General features: G+C 37.7%; 1 protein-coding gene across 1 annotated transcript in view; it reads left to right on the top strand.

The window, feature by feature from the left end:
- Positions 1–26,535, top strand: part of MYO9B (myosin IXB) — a gene marked incomplete at its 5' end in the record, with an annotated part of 35,429 nt that continues 8,894 nt past the window's right edge. The window contains 26 exons of the mRNA XM_082495208.1: positions 1–837; positions 8,752–8,846; positions 10,544–10,606; positions 10,733–10,832; positions 10,969–11,069; positions 11,292–11,421; positions 11,900–11,989; positions 12,218–12,334; positions 12,620–12,754; positions 14,734–14,855; positions 15,456–15,597; positions 15,864–16,059; positions 16,621–16,696; positions 18,267–18,377; positions 19,471–19,510; positions 20,052–20,174; positions 20,632–20,712; positions 20,914–21,024; positions 21,562–21,684; positions 22,205–22,354; positions 22,463–22,629; positions 23,007–23,966; positions 24,516–24,582; positions 24,965–25,095; positions 25,765–25,922; positions 26,055–26,245. Coding sequence (XP_082351334.1) covers positions 1–837; positions 8,752–8,846; positions 10,544–10,606; positions 10,733–10,832; positions 10,969–11,069; positions 11,292–11,421; positions 11,900–11,989; positions 12,218–12,334; positions 12,620–12,754; positions 14,734–14,855; positions 15,456–15,597; positions 15,864–16,059; positions 16,621–16,696; positions 18,267–18,377; positions 19,471–19,510; positions 20,052–20,174; positions 20,632–20,712; positions 20,914–21,024; positions 21,562–21,684; positions 22,205–22,354; positions 22,463–22,629; positions 23,007–23,966; positions 24,516–24,582; positions 24,965–25,095; positions 25,765–25,922; positions 26,055–26,245 — 4,617 coding nt within the window. The remainder of the gene's footprint in view (positions 838–8,751; positions 8,847–10,543; positions 10,607–10,732; positions 10,833–10,968; positions 11,070–11,291; positions 11,422–11,899; positions 11,990–12,217; positions 12,335–12,619; positions 12,755–14,733; positions 14,856–15,455; positions 15,598–15,863; positions 16,060–16,620; positions 16,697–18,266; positions 18,378–19,470; positions 19,511–20,051; positions 20,175–20,631; positions 20,713–20,913; positions 21,025–21,561; positions 21,685–22,204; positions 22,355–22,462; positions 22,630–23,006; positions 23,967–24,515; positions 24,583–24,964; positions 25,096–25,764; positions 25,923–26,054; positions 26,246–26,535) is intronic.

The following is a 26,535-nucleotide window of genomic DNA, read 5'->3' as shown; positions in this document are numbered from 1 at the left end:
ATGAGTTTAAAAGATGCTGACGGTGCAGTTTGCCAGGCAAAGGCAGCCTATGATCTTCATATTTACCCCCAACTCTCAACAGAAAGTGCTCCCTACTGCAAAGTGACAGCAACCAAGGACAGCACATCTTCAGATGTCATCAAGGATGTGATTAATATCTTAAACTTGGATGTCTCAAAACATTATGTGCTCGTGGAAGTGAAAGAATCGGGTGGTGAAGAATGGGTACTTGACATAAATGATTCTCCTGTTCATAGGGTTTTACTTTGGCCTCGTCGTGCTCAGGATGAGCATCCGCAAAAGGATGGGTACTACTTTCTTTTACAAGAAAGGAACACTGATGGGACCATAAAATATGTCCAGATGCAATTGCTTTCCAAGGAGACAGATGCTCGGCGATTGGTTGAAAGGGGTTTTCTTCCATGGCATCAGGAGGACTTTGATGACTTGTGCAATCTCCCCAACTTAACGGAGACAACACTCCTAGAGAACCTCAAATGCCGCTTTCTAAAACACAAAATTTATACTTATGCTGGAAGTATTCTGATTGCAATTAACCCCTTCAAGTTCCTGCCCATTTATAATCCTAAATATGTCAAGATGTATGAGAATCATCAGCTCGGGAAGCTGGAGCCTCATATTTTTGCCATTGCTGATGTGGCTTATCACACAATGCTTAAAAAACATGTTAATCAGTGCATAGTTATATCAGGTGAAAGCGGGTCTGGGAAAACTCAAAGCACAAACTTCTTAATTCACTGCCTCACGGCACTGAGCCAGAAAGGGTACGCAAGTGGTGTGGAGAGAACTATTCTAGGAGCTGGACCAGTTCTGGAGGTAAATTTATGCTAAAATTACCTTCTGTGAAAATTGTTTCTTGAAAACTTCAAATAACTGCTGTTGAATACTACTTTTGAGTCACCTACTTGGCTTAGGCTTTAAATATCACTGGGCTGCACTGGTATTTGACTGTGTTGCTTGACTGCTTCTAATTGATTTTCCTTAATTCATCCTTCCGTTCAGTTGACTTCCTGTTGCTTTTAATTTATATCTGACTTAACTTTCCACCACTAAACACTAATATTCTGGGACAGAGGTTACCATCTTAAAGTTTTGATGGCATTTGAATCAAATTGTAAGTAAATATTTTCATAAAAAGATTGTTCCACTGAAGTATTAACTGGTTAGTGTAATCATGCCTTTGTGTGTAAGCACATCCTGCAGCATTTTTACGAACTCACTTTTTGAGGGAGTTATTTCCTTTCTACAGCTGTTAGTTTTTTTTCTTTTCTTTTTTTTTTTTTTTTTTAAGAGAGCAACATTGTTAGTTGGGGAGAAAGTGTGAGTCGGATATGGCTTTTAACATGCCATTACAGCATTTCTAACAGAAAGCAAAACTAAACGCATAAGGGGTACAGCTGGTCTTGCATTAGGTAATGGCATCCTCTCTCTTTTACTCTCTTATCGGAAAGGAAAAACTCTGAAAGCTTGGATGGATGTAATGGTCACCCATATAAAATCTTCAACAGTACGGAGCTTGATCACAGCCATTGTAATTTTTAGGTTTAAATATTCTCAAATGTAACAACACTTCAATGAAAAAAGAAATTTAAGCTTTTTTTTTTTACACTGCTAGGTAGAATGTGAAAAAGCAATGAAGTTAAACTTTAAAATATGTTTCATTTATAAATGTGATTTGAAAGCTTTTCTGTAAAGAATGAGGAATATATGCAAGTTCTCTTTTGTCTTGCTTTCTGCTGCTTGAAAGAAGAAGTAAAATTGTTTGAGGTTTGTTGGTTGCTGGAGTTGAAGTTTGCAGTTCTAAACAGAAAACAGGAAGGGGTCACTGTGGAAAGCACTGTTTGATCAGCTGATCTTTCTGCCTTTGATAAAATTAACTGTTTCAGATCCTGGTCTACCGGATACAATACAGCTGTGTCAAACCAGGTAAAGATGTAAAATCTTGTGTTGCAGTTCGTCCACTGAATGAGAAATGCACATATCCCTAGATTCAAAATTAAAATTAATAACTTTGGAGTCACAGGCAGATGTTGTGTATGTCCAGGAGAGTTCATGAAGAGACATTTGTGGTTTTCTACAGTAAGATTGGTTGTCATAAATACTGCAACTTCTTCAGACTTCCACTGAGCATCTAGTAATGGATTTCATGAGAAAATAGTTTTGCTAGGTAGAAATATGGTGACCAATTGAAAGCTTAGCTTCCAAACTTGCCAAATGGATTCTAACATGGCTGTTGGAGTACATATTGTGTAAAATGTGGGGCTCTCTTCTAAAATTCTCAGAGAAACTTCTCGTGCTACTTCTTTGAGGGCATTTATCAGTCACAAATTGATTCAGTGTAAACTTGTCCTCCCAAATATTGCAAAAGATAAAGGTGCTTATGACAACTAGATATGAAAAAATGTAGAAGCATTTGAATTCGAAAACGTCTTTCAAAATTGAATATTCGTTTTTGTATTAACAGTATTATTCATTGACTTGAAGTCATAGAGAAGGAAACCTTTTTGAAACACTGGGGTACCTGTGATTTTGGTACAACTCTATTTAAGGTAGTGGAAATAGACTTCTCTGTTCACATAAGTTTAGTGCATATTAAAAAGTGATGCTATGGTGGGTTTAGAACATAGAGAGGTAAAATCAAACTATCCTACTTTGGATACTGCAGAGTGGATTCAGTGGATAGTGAAGCTTCCATGTTTCCCAATATGCAGTTCCACTCACTAAGTGTAATTTAAAAAACAAAGAAAACACAAAAAACCCTCAAGTGAAATCTTGGTCTGGAAGAGGAATACACTGAAAGCTTACTTTGCTTTGTGGAAGTTAAACTGACGACAAACTCTTCTGTTAGTTGGTCACTTCTAAATCCAACTGCTGTGACTCATTTGGGTTTTTACTTAAGGGAACTGAAGTGGTAAAAGGGAATTTTTATTAAATGAATGTTTCAGGGGATTTTTTTTGCATGAACAGTTTTATAGTGTGCCTAAACTATTTGATAATGTTCTGTTTAATTTTGAGTCCCTGTGAAAGATGAAAATGTACTCTTGACTGAAGTCTGTTTCCCTGACTTTATGGTATAGAAGTTGGTTCCATTTTGGCTCAGAACTTCCCCTTTTTAGTGACCTTTTATTTTCTTGCCACTGTTTATAGGTTGACCTTTTGCTCAAGGAGTTATACATTTCTAGCACAGAGAGGTGAGCACTGTTAGCGTGTTATGGAGATGGATTTGCAATTTTATCATTGCATATTTAGTGAACATAGAAACATATTTCTTACCAAATCCTGTTTCTGTGTTCGCAAACTAATCTCTGTTCAAGTGTGTATGTAATTTGAAGATAAGCTGTCGTTAACATTTTAGCTCCTTGTTCACAATTTCTGGACTTTGAAGAATGGAGGTAGAGCTGTACCTTCTCAAACATCTGAAAAATGGAATAAGTGATACTGAGACAGTGTAAAAGTTAAATATTAAATATGGTACTAGCACAGTTGTTGTCGCATGCACTAGTGAAAGGAAAGCCGGTCATGGGTTAGTTTCTGATCCTCAGATGCTTCTTGCTCTCTCTTGGTACCAGAGTCTGAGCTGTTTATAAGATTCCTTCTTGGGGATCTAATAAGTAGATGTAACTTGCACTGCTTGCAGCTTTCTAGAGAAAAAGAATCTGAAGGGCTGGCTGCTTCTGTGGGACAATGATGCTTCAGCACAGCCTAAAGCTGTGTTTTCTGCTGTTTTTTAACAGTTCGTGAGAGATACAGTTGTCTTAGCTGTATAGGAATTGCTCTCGGGCTTCTTTTTTTTTTTTTTTTTAATTGTAGGCTAACATAGATCTTCTGTAGTGAAGAGCAGTTTCTTTAAAAGTGGTAGGAAGATAAAGATAGGCTCTGTTTTAAGATACTCCGGACTTTTTCATCCTCTTCTAAATTTAGTGATTAAAGTATAGTTCCCTGACTTGGAGGTTTGCCTTCTTGTATTGACTGTTAAGTTCAGTTTACATACAGTTGAAGTCCTAAGAAGGAATTTACATTTGGGAACTATTATTTGGGTCAAATTGGGAATAGTGAATCAAACCTTTGTTTATTTTATAAAGTCTTGAACAAGAGAATTGAACTTTTCCATACGCAGTTGCAAAGTTTCCAAGACACTCGTATTTTCCTTTTATTAGGGAAAAATCTCTTAAAACATGTTTCAGATATAAAATGCACAGTGTGCGATCTAAGACTCTGAACTTATTTTGGAGACCTAGAGTTAACTTATCACATTCTTCAAGACAATTAATTTAGTAAAATAGCAGAAAATTGACCGAGGGGATGGGACCACGTGGTGAGGGCCATAGTGAGAGGGAATCAGAGCTTCCTCTTCTGGCAGCAAAGCTCCTGTTGGCTTGCTGTCCATTGTTATAGTGTAACTCAACTTCTGCGATAAACCCAGGATACTATTTTCTTAGTATGCTGCAAGTTCATTTCCCTCTGAAATGGAAGCAAAGGAGAGGCGGAACAGATGGAAATACTGGGGTTGTCATAACTTTTTCATGTATTATTTTGAAAAGCATTGCTTATTTCTACTTGGATATGTTCTTGAAGATTTCTTAACGGCACTGAATCATTCTTTGAAAAGAATGAAGGCCCAAATAAAATGGAAAGTCTGACAGGAAGCATTCATTAAGTAGTCTTCTAAATAAGGCAGCTGTAAATATGAATTAATTAATATTGACAGCACAATCAGGTGGGTGGAGGGGTGAGATTTGCTAGAACTCAGCATATTAAAAAGCTTGTTAAATTTCATTATAGAAAGTAAACTTCTATGCTTTACCATTCTATGGAAAACAGAGTAAAGCAATTTGCCGTCATCTGTTTTCTTTATTACAGTGCCATTGTGCTTGTGGTTTTGGTGTAAGATGGACTTAAGCTGAGTGGTGCTTCAACTCTGGTTTTCATTTGTATTTGCCATAAAAGTCTGCATATATATTTAGTGGGTGTAGTCAGTTCTATTTAAGGGAAAGTAGTTGTTTTGAGGCTATTATCTGCATGTGTTTGTTTTGGGAATCATAATCAGAGGAGGAATGCAACTTCCTTTTTCCATTGGGTTGGATGTTACTAGCTTTTTTTTTTTTGGTAGAAATGTGTTATTGCATACTTCTCCTTGCTGCATATATCTCTTGGGGGAAAAATCGCCTTGTCCTTTATAGAGTCTTATCATATGGATTGCTTAGACATCATAGAGCATGCAGAGTTGCAAAATCACCCTGAACACTGCAACTTCTGTGTTAATGAGTGGATATTTTGCTGCATGTTTATGAAGACTGCTATGAGTTCAACTCTGAAGCCGTCATTTCCTCTTCTACGGTGTGTAATTTGAGTCTTCGATGTCATTTGGCACATTAAAAGATTGGTCTGTGCAGTGGTGGTTCTGCCATGGATTAGAGCGGTTTACATAGAAACTCTTGATAGCTTTTTCAGATTTTGGCAAATTTTGTGAAAGAATTGAGATTTTTAGTTGTGTTCCTGAGGGAGATGATAGGAGCATGTGTGTGGTTTGGGGTTCTCTTTTTACAGCAAATAAAAGGAGAATTTGGCTTTTTTCTGAGTACGTTTAGAGCTGTCACCATTGTAAGAATTTTGAGTAGCGGACTCCAGTTTGTCTCTTGCATTCCAAGGTAAGAGGATGAGTTGGATGACTTCCTGACTCCCAGAATAGGCTATCCCAGCTCTGATTCCTGCTGGCCTTGGTCTGCTATTTTTGACTCACCCTCTTTTTATATTGCTAGTGTTCTGCATTGGATAGGTTTAGTTTTAGTTTTCCATTTTTATCTATCTCCTCATGGACTTACAAGGGAAAATGGGTTTGGTTATGTAAATGATTATTTCTCTTTAGCTGAAATAATCTCTTGTCCCCTCACGCCTTCTGAACTTATTTAATAAAGGAGTAGGTTGCTCTTTGTAAAGGCAAACCAGGGAGATACTTCAGTTGAATTTCAGCTATGTATAAAGTGCCTGGCTAGAATTATCCCTGAATTATGCTTTCCATGCAGAGCAATGGCTAAGTAATAAGGGAGCTTAATTTATATCTGTAACCCTTTTTTCTGTAGGAAAAAGCTACAGTAGCTTGAAGATATCGAACTGCTAAATAGCAAATATTTAACATTTCAAATTTTTGTACCTTTCTGATTTTAGACAGGAATGTCACCTCATATAGTTAACTCGTCAAAGTGTATAGAAGAATGTGGTTGCAGTGATTAGAGTTCAAAGTTAAATGTTACAAAACAAATAAAATTCACCACTCAAAATGTTAAGTGACTTGGAATGTTCTTTAAAAAGTTGTGATGTTAAAGGCTCTTATGAGAAAACCATTCAGTACATGAAAACTTTCCGAAAAACTGATAATATTAGATCAGCTTTTAAGAATTTGCTGTATGCTTTGACTAAATACCAGACACATTAGATCATAAGAGCCTTTAGTTTTAAACTGTATTCATTGCTTATATGAGTAATCACTAAAAAAAGTTTTTCAGGAAGCTGGGTTATGGGATTTCTTAACTCTCTAATGCCAAAATATTTATTAAAAAATAATGTGGTAGAATTAGCTGTATTATGGTTTGGTTTCTTTAACTAGTAAATGGTAATTAACTGGTGGCCTAAGTTAGAGAACTTTCCAAAAAGAAGTTCTTGCAGAATCAATTTTGGAAGTTCACTATTCCGCAGCATGGCAAAATTCACTACAACACATTTCTGAATGCATTAAATGGGAAACTGGATGGTGTTCTTCAGAGAGCCACAGCTGAGCCGCTGTCGGTGGGAGAGAAAAAGGCTTCTGATTTAACAAAGCAGACAGTTTGCTGTGCTGATGTTACCGGACCTTTGGTCTGGTGGTGTTTGATAACTGTAAGGAGTTGACTGGGATTTTATACACTAATGTATATTATTATATTATGCACTAATTTTATACACTAATATGCTCTGTATGCAAAATGGGCTCTAAAAAAATAATCTATGAGATAATTTGTTGGATAGTAGCTACAGAAAGATACTGGTGACTCTGGTCAATGCTTGCTTTGAAAAATCTGAGTGGGATGCTGTTTGCATTATAACACGCATAGCATGCTCTCTGGAAGGCTGAACTCATCCTCGGTCGTCTATGGGCACTGCTGGACACTAATACTCTCTCGCTCAAAACCTGTTGACTTTTCTGAAGCTACAGCAGGATCAGCCTGTGGGCTTTCACCCTGCACAGGAAGAGGTCCTTTAGCATATTCCTTTAGGTCGGAAATAACAATTGTCTGAAGAATTATGGACATTCTGCCAGTTTATAACAAGTGTCTTGGATTCTCTGAACACTAGGCAGCTGGCAGTAGAAATCTACTTATAAGAGAGCTTTGAAAACCTATTTTGAAAACTGGTCGAGGTGTCATACTGCAGTGCAGCTGCAACCTTTAAGGTAGTTTGAAAAAAACCAATAACAAAAAAAAAAAAAAAAAAGGATGGAGTTTCAATATACAAACAATGTGACTGTCATGAAAACAGTACTCCCTTAGGATATACACCATAATTGGGCGGTTTAATGTGTAAACAGTTTAGTTCTATGTTGTGTGCGGTATTCACATGTCCATCATTCTCCGGATGTGTGTGTGTGGAGGAAGAAGGGGGCATTTTTGTGAAATCATTCTACAAATGTTCTATATTAAGGGAGGCGGATTTCCTAATGGAGGCCTTAATTGCTTGGAGCTTTAAGAGGAAATATCTGCTGCAGGAATTGCTGGTGATAGTCTACACCAAGCAGTGTATTTTTCCAAACAACTGCATTTTACACAGGGTTTCTTATCCTTATTTCTTCTCCTACATGTCAGAAGGATGAGAAGTTTCTCTTAAGAACACATAGTTAAGAGTTGATAAAGTTGAGGAAATTCCCAATAACTAATTCTACTGGACTTTCAGGTGTAATATGTTATCTTTATAGTTCATAAGTGTGGCTCACACGGAGGATATTTTGTGTAGTGTGTGTACTAGCAACTATCAGAGTTCATGGTACAGGCAGAAGTATTAAAGATGCACAATTAGAATTTGTGCCATACCTGGTTTTTCCCCTTTCCTAACATCTCCTAATAAAGCTACATTTCCCAATGTTGCGTAGCGGAGTTAGCTGGCCAATGAGTAGGATGTGGTTCTGTAAACCAAAGTTTTTCTGTTTGTCTTTTTCCCATTTTCTGAATACACAACTCTGAAAATTTGTAGGCTGACTTTATAAACGATATCTTAATGTTCTGTTCCCACTTAAAGAAAAATTGTGTTTATTGTAACATTTTTGAGTGGGAGCAATACATTAGGGAATAAAACATAGTTTGTGGCTCTTCTATAGAAGAGGCAATTTCATGGTAATTGTGCAGTCGTCTTCCTCCTGAATATCCTCTCTAAGGTCATAATTGTTAGAGATTGAGGCTGACTTGTGCTCTCTACTCATGATTACCTTTCCTGTACTCTTAGAAATATCTAAGTGTATTATCCCCTTCCCTCAGTCCCTCAAATATTATTGCATGGGGCAAATAATAAATGTGTATAGATCTGTAAGGAATAGTGGAGGCTTCCTAAGCTGCCTTTTTGGTATCTGTATGCTGCCATTTCTGTAGTATTTTGAGTTTATACTGCAAGCTAACAGGAGGCTGAATAATGAACGGAAGAGCTTGAAAAGCTGTGTGATCACATATTTCATTTAATTCAAAATTAACTCATTTTGCTTTATTGCAGGCATTTGGAAATGCCAAAACGGCACATAACAATAACTCCAGTCGTTTTGGAAAATTTATTCAAGTCAACTATTTAGAGAATGGTATTGTCCGAGGGTAAGTCCAGTATGTGATTCTTCTGGGGTTGATCTCTGTGCTTTTAGGAGTTGGTGAAGCATCTGTTATGTATAAGATGCTGCCTTATTGAGGCTTTTCTCGTGAGAATAGCTTGCCGATGTGGAGTTTTCAAGACTCTCTAACTGAGCTTTCTGGAATAAGCAAGCGATGCGTAATTTTCTTATCTTCCTGTGCAGCCATATCAGGTAAAGAATTCGACATGCTGCTGCATCTTTACCTTCATGTTAAATGAAAGCTTTTTCCATAACACCCATTGTCCTCTCCATTTTGTGGTTAAAGACATCAGATCTGAATTTTTAAGAGGAATTAGAGTGAAATGAAATAGATTTGAGGAAGCCATTTTAAAGAAATTGTTTAAACAGCAGTTAGAGAAAGAAAACTATAAAATTACGATTTCATTTGACTTATTTGAAATTGTGTTCTATCTGAAGGACAAACATGAAATATTCTATACCTACACTTATTTTAAAATATATGATAGTCACAGATGACTCTTAGAATTGTCTTTATATTTTTAACCCTGTAGTAGATGCTATAATGTCATATTACTGTAGTCCCTCAATATTATTATTCAAAGATGATGCTTCCCTCCTCTTTAGCAGTGGGCACTTTCACTTCAAGTGAAGAATTTTGGTAAAAAATTAGTAGTTTGTGTGCCAATACGTGCGTAGTTACTTGTCTAACGTCATACCATAAGATCATTTCTTTCAGATCTTGCTTTGTAAAAAGCATCTTAAATTTTTAACACTTACTGCTGCAAAATTTGCAGCAGTGTGTCACACATGTTGGCAAGATGTACCTGTGCTAGTTTAGGTGCAATGCCATAACACATAATTTTGGTATAGAATTCTGCCTGAAGCTGAAGCTCGCTGTGCTCTGGAGTGTCACTAACTATTACTGACTTCGGTGCTCCGGTGTCTTTCCTTTGGATCTCCTTTGTGTTTGCAGTTTACAAAATGGCAATAACATACATGGCTGGGAACTCTGTACCACATTTGCTTTGAGTGTTATTCTGAAAACAATCGGCATCTTTTCAGATGAAGTTGCACTAGCTCAGGAGATTGGTACAACTTAAATACATTTGTTTTGTCTCAGCATGAGGAGAAGCTGCTCAAACTTTGGCCTCATTCATTGTATCCCATGTCAAGGAGTTTAGATTATTATTTAGGAGATTACTTTGTCAGCCTGTCAGGGGTTTGCTGGCTGGCTTCCATTTTAGGCTGATGTATATACTGTCATAAAAATCTAGCAAATTTTGATTGAGAATCAGAGAGTTATCCAGTGTATTTTGGGGGTCTTGTAGTCTTTGCATTCCTTGTCGGATAACTATTAATCTCGGAGTAGATAACAGATTGTTAGCAGTCTGCTCATCTTGTTTCTGCTTACAGTTTTTCATCAACACTTTTCTAGCTTCGTCTGCCTTTTCCCAGTTATGTCTACTAAAACCAGGCACTAAAGATAGGTCTTTCTGGGGTATTTGTCTTTGTTCCAATTGCAATATAACACATGCTAATTTTTTTGTTTGTTTGTTTAGATTTGAGATAGTGACTAAGCTATTCTCTAGTATATTCTAGTGCAGATTTAATTATTTGAACTCTCTTGACAGTTGCTGTCTGATGTTTTGTGAGGTCTTTTCTTTTGCCCTCATGCTGTTTTCATTTTTTGTGACTCTTCAGGGCTGTTGTTGAAAAATACCTGCTTGAAAAATCTCGTCTGGTTTCTCAAGAAAAAGATGAAAGGTAAGAGTTTAGTACAGTTTACTAACACAAGCATAATCAGTGCAAGAGTTTAAGAACATTTAAAGTATACAGAATAAAAGAAAAATCATTATATTTTCATGAAAGAGAAATGTATTGACTTTTTAGGAACTACCATGTCTTTTATTATTTGCTACTTGGAGTCAATGAGGAAGAGCGTAAAGAATTTCACCTCAAGCAACCCGACGATTATTTCTACCTCAATCAGGTAATCTGTGACAGGGATTTACAAATGCATTGATAAATGTTGTCTGTCTCTTGTGTTAAAATTGAAAGAGTATACTTGTGTTCTTGTGATGTTTGGGCTTCGTTCTTTGCCTCTAATTATGGATCTCTCTTCACAGCATAACTTGAAAATTGAAGATGGGGAAGATCTCCGACATGACTTTGAAAGATTAAAACAAGCCATGGAGATGGTTGGCTTCCTTTCAGCAACAAAAAAACAGTAAGTAGAATCCTTATAGCTTTTGTTACTGAGAGCTAGTTAATGGTCATGAATTGCAATAAACTGTATATGTGTTGGGATCACATTTAGTCTGGTAGGAAGTCAGGACAGCTGAGTATTTTGAGGACTTACAGACAAATTCTTGAAGTAGAATTAAGTTGCTAACCTGTTATAATGACCTTATAAGACAAATTCTTATAAAATTCAATTTTTCTTCCTTAGGATTTTTTCAATACTTTCTGCTATTCTTTATTTGGGCAACGTTACATATAAGAAGAAAGCTACAGGTCGTGATGAAGGGTTGGAAGTAGGACCTCCTGAAGTCTTGGACATTCTTTCCCAGCTTTTGAAAGTAGAGTATTTCTCTTTAGCTCTAATGTTCGATAGATCTTTTTGTCATGCTCTACCTCAGCAGTTTATGTGAATATCTTGTTGCTCAGTTTGCTATATCTAGATCTGGTTTACAGTACTTCCACAACATTTATCTTAGCAGAGGGGAAATGGATAAAATTGGTGAAATTATTGGGATTAGTGGTGGAATATAGCCCATAGCATGGAATTAGAATTTGTTTACTCAGTAATCATAGAGCTGAGAAGGAATTCAGTGGAGACGCGTTCTTTGCCACCATAGGGAACCATCTGAATTAATCTAAGCTGAGAATAATTTAAAGAAGTTGAAGAAGTTGTAAAGCTGTTGATGAATGATAAATGTAGTTGTTATCAGAAAGCTTGGGCTTCTCCAAGGCAGTTGTAATGTCCACTGTTGCTATCAGATTACTGATTGGGGAGTATGAGGGTGACAGTAACTCTTGTTCTTGCTTGTTTTGAAGGTTAAACGAGAAATTCTAGTAGAAGTGCTAACAAAAAGAAAAACTGTGACTGCTAATGATAAACTTATTTTGCCATATAGTCTCAATGAGGTGAGTAAAAGAACACTAATAGAATGATTTAAAATAACTGCAACATGCTTTTTTAGATAACAAAAACCTAATGTGGTACCCTTTCACATTTAGTGAGGGATGTTTGGAAAGTTAGAAGTAAGTATTAAAGGAAAATTTTGGTTTTATTTGTCTCTGGTAAGATTGTAACATTTGAGTGACACTGGTCTGAAATAGAAATGCTTTTTTTAAACAAAGTTTCTTCTGCAGGCAATAACAGCTCGTGATTCAATGGCAAAGTCCTTATACAGTGCTCTGTTTGATTGGATTGTTCTGCGAATCAATCATGCTCTCCTTAATAAGAAGGACATGGAGGAATCTGTTACAGTAAGTTTCTCACAAAAACAAGTCTCTGTAGACAGTTGTGTATTTAGAGCTAACAGACAATGCTATAGATGACATGTTCAGATGTCTGAGATAAGTTTTGATTCTTCTAAGTCCATGGTAAATTTCTTGGTAATATTTAATTGTCTCTGTTTTCACAGTAGACATAACTGTTGAATATTTAAAATCTATTAGCATATGCTACAGCACTCTTTGTAACGGTGAGCTGTTGGGGGTTAAGGCACTGTATGACAGATTGCTTAACTAGATTTCCACATCTTCTTTTAGTGTTTGTCCATTGGTGTACTTGATATTTTCGGATTTGAAGACTTTGAAACCAACAGTTTTGAACAGTTCTGTATAAATTATGCTAATGAGCAGCTTCAGTATTATTTCAATCAGCATATTTTCAAATTGGAACAGGTAAGAAACTAGAGTTGCTGAAACAAGTTGCTGAAAAAACTTTTTTTTTATCAAGTGCCTATATATTATGCAAACTTAGCCACTATTCTGCAAAACCCCACGGCATAACTCTTATAATTGCTTAAATTTATTTCCAAAAGCCTTGTTTTTTAATTTCTTGTTTCATTATTGCTTGTTACTGTTTGAAGGTTGTAGCTTTGCTGTATTTATATTTATATACTAATGATAGCGGGGCCTTTCTTCCGAGGGCTAGTATTAAGTTTCTGTTTGACTGCAAGAAACTAAAAAGATGTTCAGGCAGTCCGAGAGAAGTCAGATGAAACTGTAAACTTGGAGATTGAAAGTCTGTAGGTGAGGTGTTTGTTTCAGGGTTTTTTTTTGTTTGTTTGGGGTTTTTTTAATGGTAGGTGAGGTGTTAGTTTCAGGTTTTTGTTTTGTTTTAATGGTTGGGGAACAGTTTCTTTTATTTTTGTCAGTTTGTAAATAATTAATAACCAGTCTCTTGTTGTTTCTTCCACCTGACTGCATTTAGGGGATACAACTATATGTTGATGTTGGCAGTAGTTCTGAAATCCTGATATTACTGGCATATGTTGATTGACTTGTTTGCAGATGGTATCATCCTACAGAGCACTGAGTGCTGCAAGAGCTAACAGATCTTGTTTCTAGACTGAGGTTTGGGGGGTATTTTGCTCTAGACTTGGATTTTTTCTGGTTTCTGCTGAAGCCTTATTCTCAGGTCATTGCTGAAAGAAAGAAGTCGTTCTGTAGTATGTGGTATTTTGTCAAGAACACGTAGATAACTTTAAACAAGCATTTTAAAGAGAAGAAAATTACCAAACATACAAACTTCATATGTAAACATAATGTTGAGGTCCCTGTTTTGTAACTTATGACAGAACTGGCTATCCAGGCTAACTAGAGTAAATAGTTACATTGTCTTCTTTTTTTCTAATGCCATTTTTCCAAATAAGCTTAATCCTTGAATGACCCATTTCCTGTATCTCTTGCAGCATGAGAGCCCTTAGGGGGGATCTCTATATCTTTTTAAAGAAAGGCTTTTTTGTCTGTGGAAAATGGCATTTCAGTTCTGTAATGTGGCATGCACACTGAGCAGTCTGTCGTTAGGCAGACTGAATTCTACCTACTTAAAAATAATCCATTTCTTGTCATCGTCATATAGAACAGTGAGATGTACTCTTTGTCTGTTGTTAAACATAAAGCTTTAGTTAACTTTCTGTGTGATGTCTTTTTTTACATTAGTGCCTTATCATTAGGGTTGCTTCTGTGGGCATTTACAGCATTAAGAAAAACTGATATTTCAGTACAATATCTTAATGGGAAGCTTTTCCTGTCAAGCATTTGATGCCTTGTCATTTCAGCAGAAGAGCTTTGTATTCTCTTGTCAGAGAGCTCCAAATTTTCTGAACCTAAGCAATATACATTGCTTCCTTAGGGAAGTTCTGGTGTTGATGTTGTGTAGGGCCTAACTGCCTATTTTGAAACTTCTCTTCTTTCGTTTGACAGCGCAATTTGGAAATTCTGGAACTTGATATTAAATATTTGTTATTTCTCATAATACAAGCACTATGGAAGAGGAAAATAGACTTAAATTCCTCCAATAAATGTCTTCTTAGGGTTTTAATGTAGTGATGTAGATGTAATATCTAACTCCAAGTTCATAGACTGCTGATTGCTGGGAAGGCACGGCAAAACATTCTTTTCGCTGTTTTGGTTTTTAAATAGTTTTACCTCAAGCATCTGCTGTTGAGTGACTTGCCTAGGTGGACCTTTGATCTGACCCAATATGCCTGCTGTTCTGTTCTTATTTATAAATTTTCCTTTTTTTTGTTTCTGCTGCCTGAACTAACAAACTCAACTTGCCATAGCTGTTCAAGGATGTCTTTTAAGCACTTAGACCACAGGACATTGAAGGTCAGGGCACTGTACTGATGAGGGAATTTTCTTGAGCTACACAGGAGGAATATAAGAGTGAAGGGATCACTTGGCACAATATTGACTATACTGATAATGTGGCCTGCATTCACTTAATCAGCAAGAAGCCCACTGGCCTCTTCTATCTTCTGGATGAAGAAAGCAAGTAAGCAACAAACGTGTTCTGAAAAAAATGTGTGGCAGGGAGGAGGGAAGGACTGTGGAAGGGAGCAGAGAAACAGCACTTTTGAAAGGCGAGGAATGTTGTTGGAAGCAAAGGGTCGTCTTATGACTACAGTCTACATTCTAGTTTGCTTCTAATGACTCCGATATGCTCGTGATATCGATTGATGCTAAAATTGAACTTTGGCTTAAGCAGACTTAGAAATTTTCACTTTTGTGTTTTACCATGGAATTATAATTAAAGTAAAATGCATGTATGTAAGTCTTTGGAACATTAAGTAGCAAACGTGATAAATTGTTAATGTGGTGCTAATTAAACTTGACTGCTGAAGTGGGAGGAAGCATTGACATATACTTAAAACATCAGAATATTCAGCGATGTGTGGAGCTCTGGTTTTCATCCAGAAATTTAGCCCACCTCCAATACTCAAAGCAGGTGTGTAAATCTCAAAGTGTAGTTAGCTTGGACAATAAAATATGTTCCACAAGGATCAATAGGTGTTCTTCAGTCTGTCACCTTGCACCTCAATAAACGTACCTGTATTTGGAGAAAAATAACTGACCTCTTGTTTTGTATTCCTAGCTTTCCCCATGCTACCAACCAAACTCTACTTGCGAAATTCAAACAGCAGCATGAGGAGAACAAGTTTTTTGTTGGAACCCCGGTGATGGAGCCTGCTTTTATTATTCGACACTTTGCTGGCAAAGTTAAATACCAGATAAAAGTAGGTGATAGATCTGATGACCACAAAAAACAAAACAAAAAAATCCTTACCTTTCTTATAGCTTTTCACCAGGGTGTAGAAAATTTGCTGGGAATGGGCTGGATCAGATGTATCCTCAGATATACTTTAGATTTTTTTTTTTTTTTGTGGTGGCCTGGACTATAGTGAGAATTATTTAGTCATGAATTATTCTGAATAGTGATTAATATCTTCGGTCAAAACACAGCTTTCCTGAGAGCTTGTGGTTCAATGTTCCTGTTTTGCAGGATTTCAGAGAGAAAAATATGGATTACATGAGACCTGATATCGTTGCTTTACTACGAAGCAGTGACAGTGCTTATGTTCGGGAGCTGATAGGAATGGACCCAGTAGCTGTGTTCCGCTGGGCAGTTCTGCGGGCAGCTATTCGAGCAATGGCTGTCTTTGCAGAAGCTGGACGCCAGAGAGCTCAGAAGACTGCAGGTATGGTATGAAAAAAATGGAAACACTTTTGAATGCTGTACTATCAGTTTGTGCTTGTTGACAGAAACAGTTTATGGCAAAACCTCGTCATCCAGCTGTGATCTTGGTTTCGTACTAAGGACAAAACTGACTTGTGAAAATGGCTTAACTTTCACACTCTAAAGAGATTGTCACTGTTTTATCTAAGATCATTTGCACTTCCTCTTCCAATAAGCGCACCTTTCCAGCAGGCTGTGCCAAATTTGAAGTTCCATTCGTAGAAGTTGGGGAAGATACTACTAGTTCTAGTATGCATGCTCATCTTATTACTGGGTTTGATCATCTTAGACCTCCCTGAAGTTTCAAATGAGTATTCAGGATTAAAAACTAATTTTGATAAGCTTTTCTGAACAGCTGCAATTTACTTTCTAGTTGTAGGGAGTTTGAGAAACAAAGTGGCCTCGCTTTATAGCCAGACAAAACCTCCAGGCGATAGTTTACTTATTACAGTTGGTGGGGGTGTTTTTGTCTGTTATGCTCATATCTTTGTCAAAATTCAACCTATTGATTATTTCGTAACAGGAGTGGTACGTCAAGGACCCAGAGTTCCCCTTGGAGAACTCCAGAGATCAAATACACCAGTAGAAAAAGTTTATCGGTGAGAAACATGTACTTAACCCGTATGAGGGAAAAGAGCCGAATTGCGGAGTCGCATTTTCATATATCGAATGTCAACTAGATCTTTCCACAAGGATAACAAGTTTTATTTCTTCTGTCTTGTTTTGCTTGGCCTTTTTAATACTCTCAAAACAATTCCCTAGTTTATCTTATGTAAGACCCAGCACTACCAAGTGTTAGTGACACAGCCGCGGTTCCATTTACCCGTAACTGGCTGTTCTCTGTCTATGTTGCTTGTAGCATTGTGTGTTCCTCTGCAGCCAGTCTGTGTCACTGAAGGACCTGTAGGAGCACTGATGTTTTTTGCAGCCTCCTGACATGATTAGGAGGCAGGGCAAGTCCTACAGAACTGCCTCCACACGTTGTTCTGTATAGGCGTATTTGCCTTTCTATGGAGTATTTAGGATTTATGCATGTTCCTTTTGCAGCTGCTCAATACTTGATTTCTCATTTGATTGTTCTGAGGATTTCGATATAAATGCTTTTGAAGACATCATTTCTTTTTATGAAAACAAGAAGTAAGTAGAAATAAGCCTGCACTTAAAGGCCAGGGAGGCACATTCCTGGACAGACTGACCTTCTGAGCATGCTCTGTGTAAAAGTGAAGTACACACAAAGTAGTGACTTTGTGCTGCTTCATAATTACTTCATCCTGGACAGTTTCTGTCACCTGTGGCAACTAAGAACTAAAGGTACAATTTGGGTGAAAGGATTGGTGATAGTGTCACATCCCTGTTTCCTTGTGAGATCTTAAAACAAAATCTTGATACTCAAAACAGTTCAGAGGTACCAAGGGAAGCAAGCAGCTCTCTGTAATAATGTTGCTGCCTCAGTGATCAGCTCAGAATGGTGATAGAATCTTAACAGTCAGAAGTGATTCTTACGCTTCTGTTATTTTTTGGTTTGTGCCTCTCTGGAGAGTAAAGAAGGTAAGTTCTGTGCCAAGACACGACACTTCACAAGCATGGTGCATGCTTAAAATAACGGGATCTGCCACAAATTAGGGACTATCCCAGGCTTACTTTGAAAAGCTAGACATGTGAATAAGTTTAAAATGGAAATTCATCGAGTATTCCTGTAATAGCTAGTTTTTAACTTACTCTTCTGATGTAAGTCTGCTTAAGCAGCTTCATTTTAGTAGTCAAATCTATATAAAAAATACTTACTGCTTGATTATGAAGAAGCTTATATCTTTCTGAAAAGGCTACTTAGCTTAACAAAAAGGTTCCTTACATATTAAGTACATTTTTCTAAATTTCACTGTGTTTTCTGAATTGATGGCTCAAGAATTAACATTAAAGATAGAATTAGAGTGTCAATTTAGTATGAGACCCTGGTAATTAAATTTTAGGGCCCTGACAGAGTAGAAAGGGCTGACTTGACATCAGAATCATTCATGCTTACGAAAAAGTAGTCTGGGATTGACCTGCTACTGTTTGGAGCACACTGGTGATGGGATCTCTTGGGTTTTTAACTCTTCTTTTTCCCCCGCCTCTCTCATGGCTGTATATCTTTGTTTGCCATCTTTGTTTTGCTGTGAATCATTTTAGAGACATGTATGAACAAATCATCGCAAGTATAAAAGGACTTCCATGGCAGGGTGATGATCCCTGTAAGCTGCTTCGGTCACTCAGTCGACTTCAACACCGCTCCCACTTCATGTGAGTTCTGGTGCTCTAGGTATTGCTTTGAAAGTGCAACAATAACCAAGCAGTTATTCTAGTCCGTAAAAAATATACTTGTCCCTCATTTGTCTTCTGCAAAAAACTAAACAAGACAATTAAGAATAAAAGGATTCCTTCTACAAAATATAAAGGCTGTAGAGAATGCTTTGTTGCTTCGTTGCATTAGCTGAAAGTTAAACCTACTTTTCATGTAAACTTGCCTTAAAACCCAAGGAGTACAAGCTTGTTGTTGCAAAACTTTCAGCAATGAAATCTCTCACAAGTTACAGCTAGTGGTTTCCTGAAATTCAGGATGCCAATGCCCTGTGAACCCAATTCCTGGGTTAAGACTCTTTACATGTGCACAGCTATGCATGTGTAAGGAAATCAATCTGTGGTCCATTGTATAATAAATAACTGTAAACTGGATGGCATGGAGTTGGAACATGCCTTACATCATGGAGTTAACGTGTAGAATTAGGAGGATGTGAGCTACGGCCTTGTTTCTGAGAGCTTCTGCTTCTAGTTCACTGTCTGTGTGTGGATGAGAGCTATGCCTGAGGCTTGTGTAGGGCCCCAGGGGGCTCTGGGGATGATCTCAGACATATCAGAGTTCGTAAGTGGAGTGCTGGGGCATATGTTGTCCTTCTGTGAGCAGTTAAGTACTTTCACAGGAGTTCTGTTGCAAGCAGCAATAACTTCTGAATCAAGTACTTTTGATAGTGCCATAGTATTATGACAAGAGTTCAATGACTGTACAGTTAGCTAAGTAGAATAACTTGCACAAAAGTACTCTATGCAACAGTGCAGATCTTAATAGCTTTAACTGTAGAGAAAATGTTTCACTTTTGAAAGCTTTCAATACCTACAGAGTTAACTTTAAAAAAAAAAATAAATCTTGTTGCGAAGCAGTTTGCATTTCTTGCATTGATCACTTGTAAGAGATGTGCATGAACACACCCTGATGCTATTGTGCTAATTTTCTTCTATCCTTTATCTTGCCTCGTAAATTGCACCAACTTATGGCTTGCTGAAATAACCAAAAATCATGTGTATTTTTTTTCTTAAATGATCTTTAATATTTTAACAGGAAGAGTAGAGGTATCAAACAAAAGCAGATCATTCCCAAGGTAAAGTTATTCAGTAAATTTAGACTTCTCTTGATGTCTTTTTTTGTTTGTTTATTTGTTTTTCCACTGTAAACATTCATTTTGATTGACAGAACTCACTTCAGAAAATACTGTTTCATAGTGTAGGGAAGTTGTATTGTTTATCCTCTAAAACTTCCTTTTTTTACAATCTAAAGGATAGGTAAACGTTCACCTTTATAAGAATTGCTGAACAGGAAACAATTGTTCATTGGCATCTGTTTAATTAGACTAGAAATGCCATAAATACATAAAGCCATTTCTGATCAAATCATTGAAGGCGAACAGAGTGATTATGTAATTCACCTTGTTTACCGTACGCTCTTGGGATGGAGCAATAGAAGAGTTTCACTCTTAAGAAAATGCTTTGGTCCGAAATAGAAATAGTCATGAAGTCTAACATGTCACTGAATGTGGAGCTCTAGGTTGTTGGTTTCATTCTTGTTCATCTTGATGCAGACAGAAATATTTCCCCTTCAGTTAAGAGACCTGCATTTTGCTGATTATGAAAACTTTCTTCTAGAATTTGCTGGATTCCAAATCTCTGAAGCTCATAGTAAGCATGACTCTGCATGACCGAACTACAAAATCCCTCTTGCACTTACACAAAAAGAAGAAACCGCCTAGCATAAGTGCACAGTTCCAGGTAGGTGACTGATGCGGTGGTACAGCGTCTGGGTGTAGCCTGACCTCATGGGAACAGTCCTTCCTGGTCTGCTGTAGCCTGATCTTGCTTGAAAAACAAAATGGTTTTTATTCTTGAAATTTGTTTGAAGTAGGGTTTATTACTTGATTAAAGTTGGACCACATTTAGAGACTATTCTCGTGCTATGAAATGTGTTAGTTCTCTGTACAATCAGCCTCATCCTTATATGCAGATGTAGCGGTATTGTAACAGCATCTGCAAAGCCCACTTGAGCAAAGGTGAAAACAAATACAGGGATCTGCTGTGCAGTGCAGGAGACCCTCTGTATTGGATGAAATAGGATTTGTATAGCCGTCAGACCTGAAAGAACCATATTTCTGAGAAAGAAGCTGTACTGCTGTCAAATGCAACTCAACTGATATCTGAAGAAAAAAATGTTCTGAATGTTTCATTTCAGACTTCTCTTAATAAGTTACTGGAGACACTGGGTAAAGCTGAGCCATTCTTCATCCGTTGCATCCGCTCCAATGCTGAGAAGGTAAGACGGCCTTAAGAGCTGATCTGACTGCTGAGGATCTAAGTCTTCTGGCCCTGTAATATATCTCTTCTGACTTGTTCACTGTCATTCTGTTCGAAGGTGAAAGGTGACTAGGGTGTGAAAACAGAATGTGCTTTTTCTACTGGACAGAAATAGGAGTCTTCAGGCATTTACTAGCTGTTGACTGCTGATCTTTTTCAGAAAGAGATGCTTTTTGATGAAAGCTTGGTGCTTCAACAGTTAAGATACACTGGCATGCTAGAAACTGTGCGAATCAGAAGATCTGGTTACAGTGCCAAATATACATTCCAGGTATGCAGAAGTGGATTGTGCTTTCAGAAATATCTGCTCTTTTTGGAAAAACAAGTATTGCCTCAGTCTCTCTTGTGTCTCTCTTCATATGAAGCTCATGACCACTTGGGACGAACTGTAAAAATTCATTGTATTTTTGACAGAGCCTGCATGGTAACGAGTTGTAGTCTAAACTACTGTGCGAGTTATCTACCAGTAAGTTGTCCTACTCGTTGCATGAAGGGAAAGCGTTCGGAGTGCTGTATAAGCAATCAGTGCTGCACATTACTGTCTCCATATGTGAATTAGTTTTCTATAAAATACTCTGTGCGTGTAGCTTTATAGATTACATATAGGTGATATTTACTGTTAATTGGGGGCTGAATGAAGCCTGCATTTTACAGAGTAGGAAAAAATAGCTCAATTTGGAATGAGAAATAAGTACTGTCAAACCCCTATAGCTCAGATGTCTTAGCTTAATTTTAGAAATCTAGGTAAAACTCTACACTTGTGAATTGCCTTCTAACTTTGTTCTCTTACTGTCTCTGCTTTTCACAGGAATTCATAGACCAGTTTCAGGTGTTACTGCCCAAAAATGCCAAAGCCTCTAAGGAAAACATTTGTGTTTACTTGAATAAACTAAAACTGAATGAAAACTACTATCAAATAGGGATGACTAAGGTCTGTGAAACTTTTCATAAGCCAATAAGAAGTACTGATGTACGCTGCAAAATTTAGTGCCGTTCATTTACAGGTGTTGCTCTTCTCTGCGTTTTGTATTTAAATTAGCTATTTTAACTCTTGTAAATGTTGACACAGACTTTAGTAGTTAGTAGTTGCCTCATCGTTTTTGATGCCAACCTCTCTTCTTGCAATACAGTAAAATGCTGTATTGTATGGATAATACTTTTGGGAAATGGTTGCCATTGGCATTTATCAAACAGGTCAATGTTTTGATTTTAGAAGGGTTCTATGTTTTGAAGGCTGTAAGTACAGTTGTATGTTTTAGAATCCCAACACTGAGGTTTGGTAAAACGAAAGGACTTTTACTTTTTAGGCATACCAGTCGTTGTCAGCTAATAAGGTTTGGTTCAGCAATAAGTATTACCATGCTCATATTTTAGCTTGTGGGGATACCTCCAGTGGGGGCTGAAAGGCTCCTGTTAACTGTTTATTGATGAACTTTTCTTTAACTGAGCAGGTTTTTATGAAAGAGGCTGAACGGCAGATACTACAGGATACACTACACAAAGAAGTGATCAGGAAAATCATTCTCCTTCAGAGCTGGCTCAGGATGGTTTTAGAAAGGAGACGCTTTGTCAGAACGCGGCAGGCAGCCATTGTTTTACAGGTATCTTTGAGAATTGCCGATCTTTTCCTAACAGCCAAACAAACCCTCTCAAATAATAGTCCCCACCTTCAAGTACCCCTCCCTTACTTTAGAAATCTTTCTCCTTAGGCTTGCTGGCGTTCCCGTTGTGTTAGGATGGCACTGCAGAGGAATAATGCTGCCACTTATATTCAGTCAGCATGGCGAAGATACAGGGAGCGAAAATGCTACCTTCAGCAGAAGAGGAGAATTTGTCTCGTGCAAGCCATGGTCAGAGGGCATCTACAGCGTAAGAGGTAAAGGAAGAGGAGCAATATGATATGAAAACGTGCATTTTAACCACCTAGCTACTTGGCTTCACTTGCCAAGCTCAGTTGCTGTGTGATCTGTTGACTTAGTAATAATTATCTTTAAGTTGTTTACTATGTGATACTGCAGTCGGTATCAAATGGCTAGTGGTGTGTGGAAACTGGTGAAGCCCTTAGTACTTGAGCACTTTTCAGCTGAGCTGCACTGATGTGTGCCAGTCCTAATAAGTAGACCTCCATGCAGTCACACTGGGACTGTAAGTGTATTGGTATTTTGTGTCTGCATTGCTGCATTTAAATAGTTGAGTACTTTCCTTGACCACCGTGTGTTAAATATTTGTTTTCATTTTACAAATTCTTAACAGATTTCAGAAAATGGCTATGGAAAAGCAGAAAGCTAAAGAAAAGCAGAAAGAAATGCAGGAAGATCGAGCCAGAGAGAATGATGAGAGCAAGGACGAGCTCGGTGAAGCAGCAACAGATCAGTTGCCTGTGAAACATGAGTCAGAGCTGAATCAAACTGTTGGGGACAGAGATCAAACTCCAAATGAGCAAGCTGAAAACTTGAGCTCATCTGAAAAAGCCACATTACCCCAGAAAAACGTGACAGAGGGCTCTGAGAAAGTGACAAACAGCCGTGAGAAACGTGAATCTCGCCGGCAGAGGGGGCTGGAACATAACGATTTACAGAATAAGCATGTCCTGTTTTCCTTTGAAGGACCACCTTTACTGTGCCACGAGGAACAAACCTCTTCTGAAGAGGCCCTGGAAACTGTTCCAATGCCTTTGGAATCCTCAGCACAGGATACTGTCCTTCAAGGAAGCAGCGAGGGAGAGAAAAGTTCAAGTGAAGAAAAAGCTCTTTCAGATGTACCACCATCAAGCGAGATAAAAGAAAGCAGTTCTATTCCTGAGCAGCCACCTGTATCAGAAGGCGAAAAAGTAGATGATAACGCAGTTGGTAGAATGAAAACACAAGGGAACCAAAATAACCAGATAAAAGGCAGCCAAAGCTTTAACTGCCCCGAAAGGCCGACAAATCTTGCACTGAATCTTCATAATACGCTATCTGCTACTGGGAGCTTTCGAACTCCAGCTGAATGCTGGGCAGATAAAAACAAACGTCTTGCTCAGAAGGCAACCAAAGATCTGGATAGTCCCACTACTTCCCCAATCCAGAGATATGTGGATGACCCAGGGAAACTAAAGTACAAGAGAGAGAAGTGGAAAGGAAAGAGACAGTCTGATGCCAGTCAGAATGATATGCTGAGTCAGTCTTTGGATGAAAGAACACGAGCGGATAAGTCTCCTCAGGATCAGCTTGAGTAAGGGCAGCTTCCTAATTATTTTGACTTTTTCAGAAAACAGATATCTGTAATATTTAAAATTAGATGGAGAACTCAAGAAAGCCTGTACGTTTGGCCATGTTATGGGAGAAAAAGCAGCAGCTGTTCATAGTTTTATTTTCTTGGCTCTCAGTCCTTAGTCCTGCAGTTGAATGTGTATGGGTAGAATGTTTTCAGAAGCTAACAAAAGATACAAAGCCTGACTTGCTGAATTAAAATGGAGAGTCGGGGCTTCAGCTAAAGTAGTGTCCGGAGTTTATTTTCATGTGTCTTTGGTCCATTGAAAACAAGGTTTTAGTAACATGCAGTTTGCAAGTGTCATCCCTCTGATATAGCAGGAAATCTGACATACCCATGTTTGTTTATGTCTCCAGTACATTTTGCATTTAAAAGTGAGTTGCAAGAATTGATCCAGATGTACTCTCAGATGTAAAATTGATATGTGGGTTATTTAAAAGGTGGTAAATACTAAGAAGCTACAGACTTCTATAAAATATATAATCTGAAACTAATCTTGTAACATTGCAGAAAGAAGGGGAATTCATCTTCATTAAGTGATCTCTCAACACTTGCCCAGTCTGTTGCCATGAATCAGGTACTGATGCTATTGTCCATATTTATACTTAATTATCCTTGTTTATAAATTTTTAAGATTTGTGAATAATTGGCTATAGTGTGTTCTGTATGCCTGTGTTCCTTTCAGGCTGATTTTTTTTTTTTTTTTGCTTGATATCATGTGAAAAGACTTCATTAGCAAATATTATACAACAATTTGGAAACTTAACTTTTAATAAATGGACCCTTGATCCAAGCATTAAATATATGTGGATCTTATATTAATAAGCTAATACCTATTGGGTAAATGGTTTTCTTTTGATGAAGCAAACTTTTTTTCACCATTCTGCTTTTTAAAAGCATTTAAAGAATCTATTTCGCTCGATACATAGCTTTTTGACTCCTCATTCATTCTCCTGTAGCAATCACCAGATACGATAGAAGAAGAAAAAGGCAACAAGAAATACCCTGTGCAAAAGAAGCCCACTGACCTCTTCCCTACCTCGGATGCAGGCGTTTCCATGCAGTCAGCAAGTCAGCAAATCGATGCCAAGTAGGTATTCTCTGTGTGATGAGCCTGCCCTTAAGAAAATTTAAAAAAAAAAAAAAAAAAAAAAGTGGAGTTTTTCCACTTGAAAATTGGGCATCTTGAGACTGATTGTGGGGACACAAGTGTGTTGATATCAGCTACATGAGTGGCTGTGTTGCTGGTTGACTTGATCTTTGTGTTGATGTAAGCATGATAGCTGACCCTTCTTGCATAACACTTGTTTTTGAACTGGTTCTTTTTAATTTGAGTACCACCATACAGGCTCAGATCAAAGGTCTGGGTAGTGTACTGTCATCCAGACTGAGAAACAACACTAAGAGAAAAGCTTAAGAACCCAACGAGCATGTAATGCTGTTTCCTTGGCCTGCTCCCCCAGCTTCTTAGCTTGAGGACCTCCTGAGCCAGAAATGTCGTCTTGGATAAGTGATGTGTTGTCTCTGTGTATGTTGAAGGTAGTGCTCTAATTTAGTAAACACCAGAATGTCCAGATGTGCTTTCAGACCCTTCTTTTCTGCTGCTCAGTTTTTCTGCAGGTTTGACCTTAGACTAAATGTGCACTGTAGAGGTTAAACTTATCGTAGGTGTTAGCTGTACTGTTAAAAGGGCCTTTTCTTGTAGTAGAGCCAGCTTCTGTTACTAATGGGACAAGCTTGTATCTGCTTTTATGTTCAGGTCTGCTTTTAAAAGTCCTTTGCGTAGACTTCTGGGGAAAAAGCCAGACAAGAAAATTCCAAAGGAGAGTCCTGATGTGATTGATGAAGGAGAAGGCCTCTCCCTTGTATCTTGTGTTCTCTTTCCAGAAACAGGAGGAACCCAGAAAGTTTCAGAAGGTGAGTTTCTGTGATGTAATCCCCAGCTTGCTAATACCATCTTTTCTGTAATGTTTTGCATGGCTATTGAGGAAACAAATACTGGAGAATTCTGTCATCCTACTTTAATATACAAATTAATTTCTTTCCTAGCTTCTTCTGGACAGCCAAGTCGTCTCCAGGCTGGGGAGCGCCATGTGAAAGAGAGTAGTAAGGCAAAGAAGAACCGAACTATAAAGATCAGCAAGATCTCAAGTGTGTCTCAGAATTGGCGAGCATCTATGGTCCGTGAAATTGCAAATGCCAATGAACTGAAACATCTTGATGAGTTCCTCCTAAATAAGGTAAAAGACACTCAACTATGATAAAATTCAGGTCTATCTTCACTGTTTGTGTGGAATTTTAAAGGCTACTTTTCTAGGTGCAAATTTATATTATGATTTAAAGCAAAGGGGAATTGATTTGATAGCTTGACTGAATTAGGTCTGTATTAAGACCTTACCTACTCCTTCCTTTAAGTCTCTAAATGCATTATTATGTTAAATCCTGGTGGCATTCATGTTAGTTCTTCATTTGCTTCCAAATAACTGAGCAGCAAAAGTTTTATTTAAAAAAAAAAAAAAAAAAAAAAGGA

This window comes from Vanellus vanellus (genome assembly GCF_965231255.1).
Source record: "Vanellus vanellus genome assembly, chromosome: 25".
NCBI lineage: Eukaryota > Metazoa > Chordata > Aves > Charadriiformes > Charadriidae > Vanellus > Vanellus vanellus.
The sequence above is the reverse complement of the archived record's forward strand: the minus strand, read 5'-3'. Positions and strand labels throughout refer to the sequence as shown.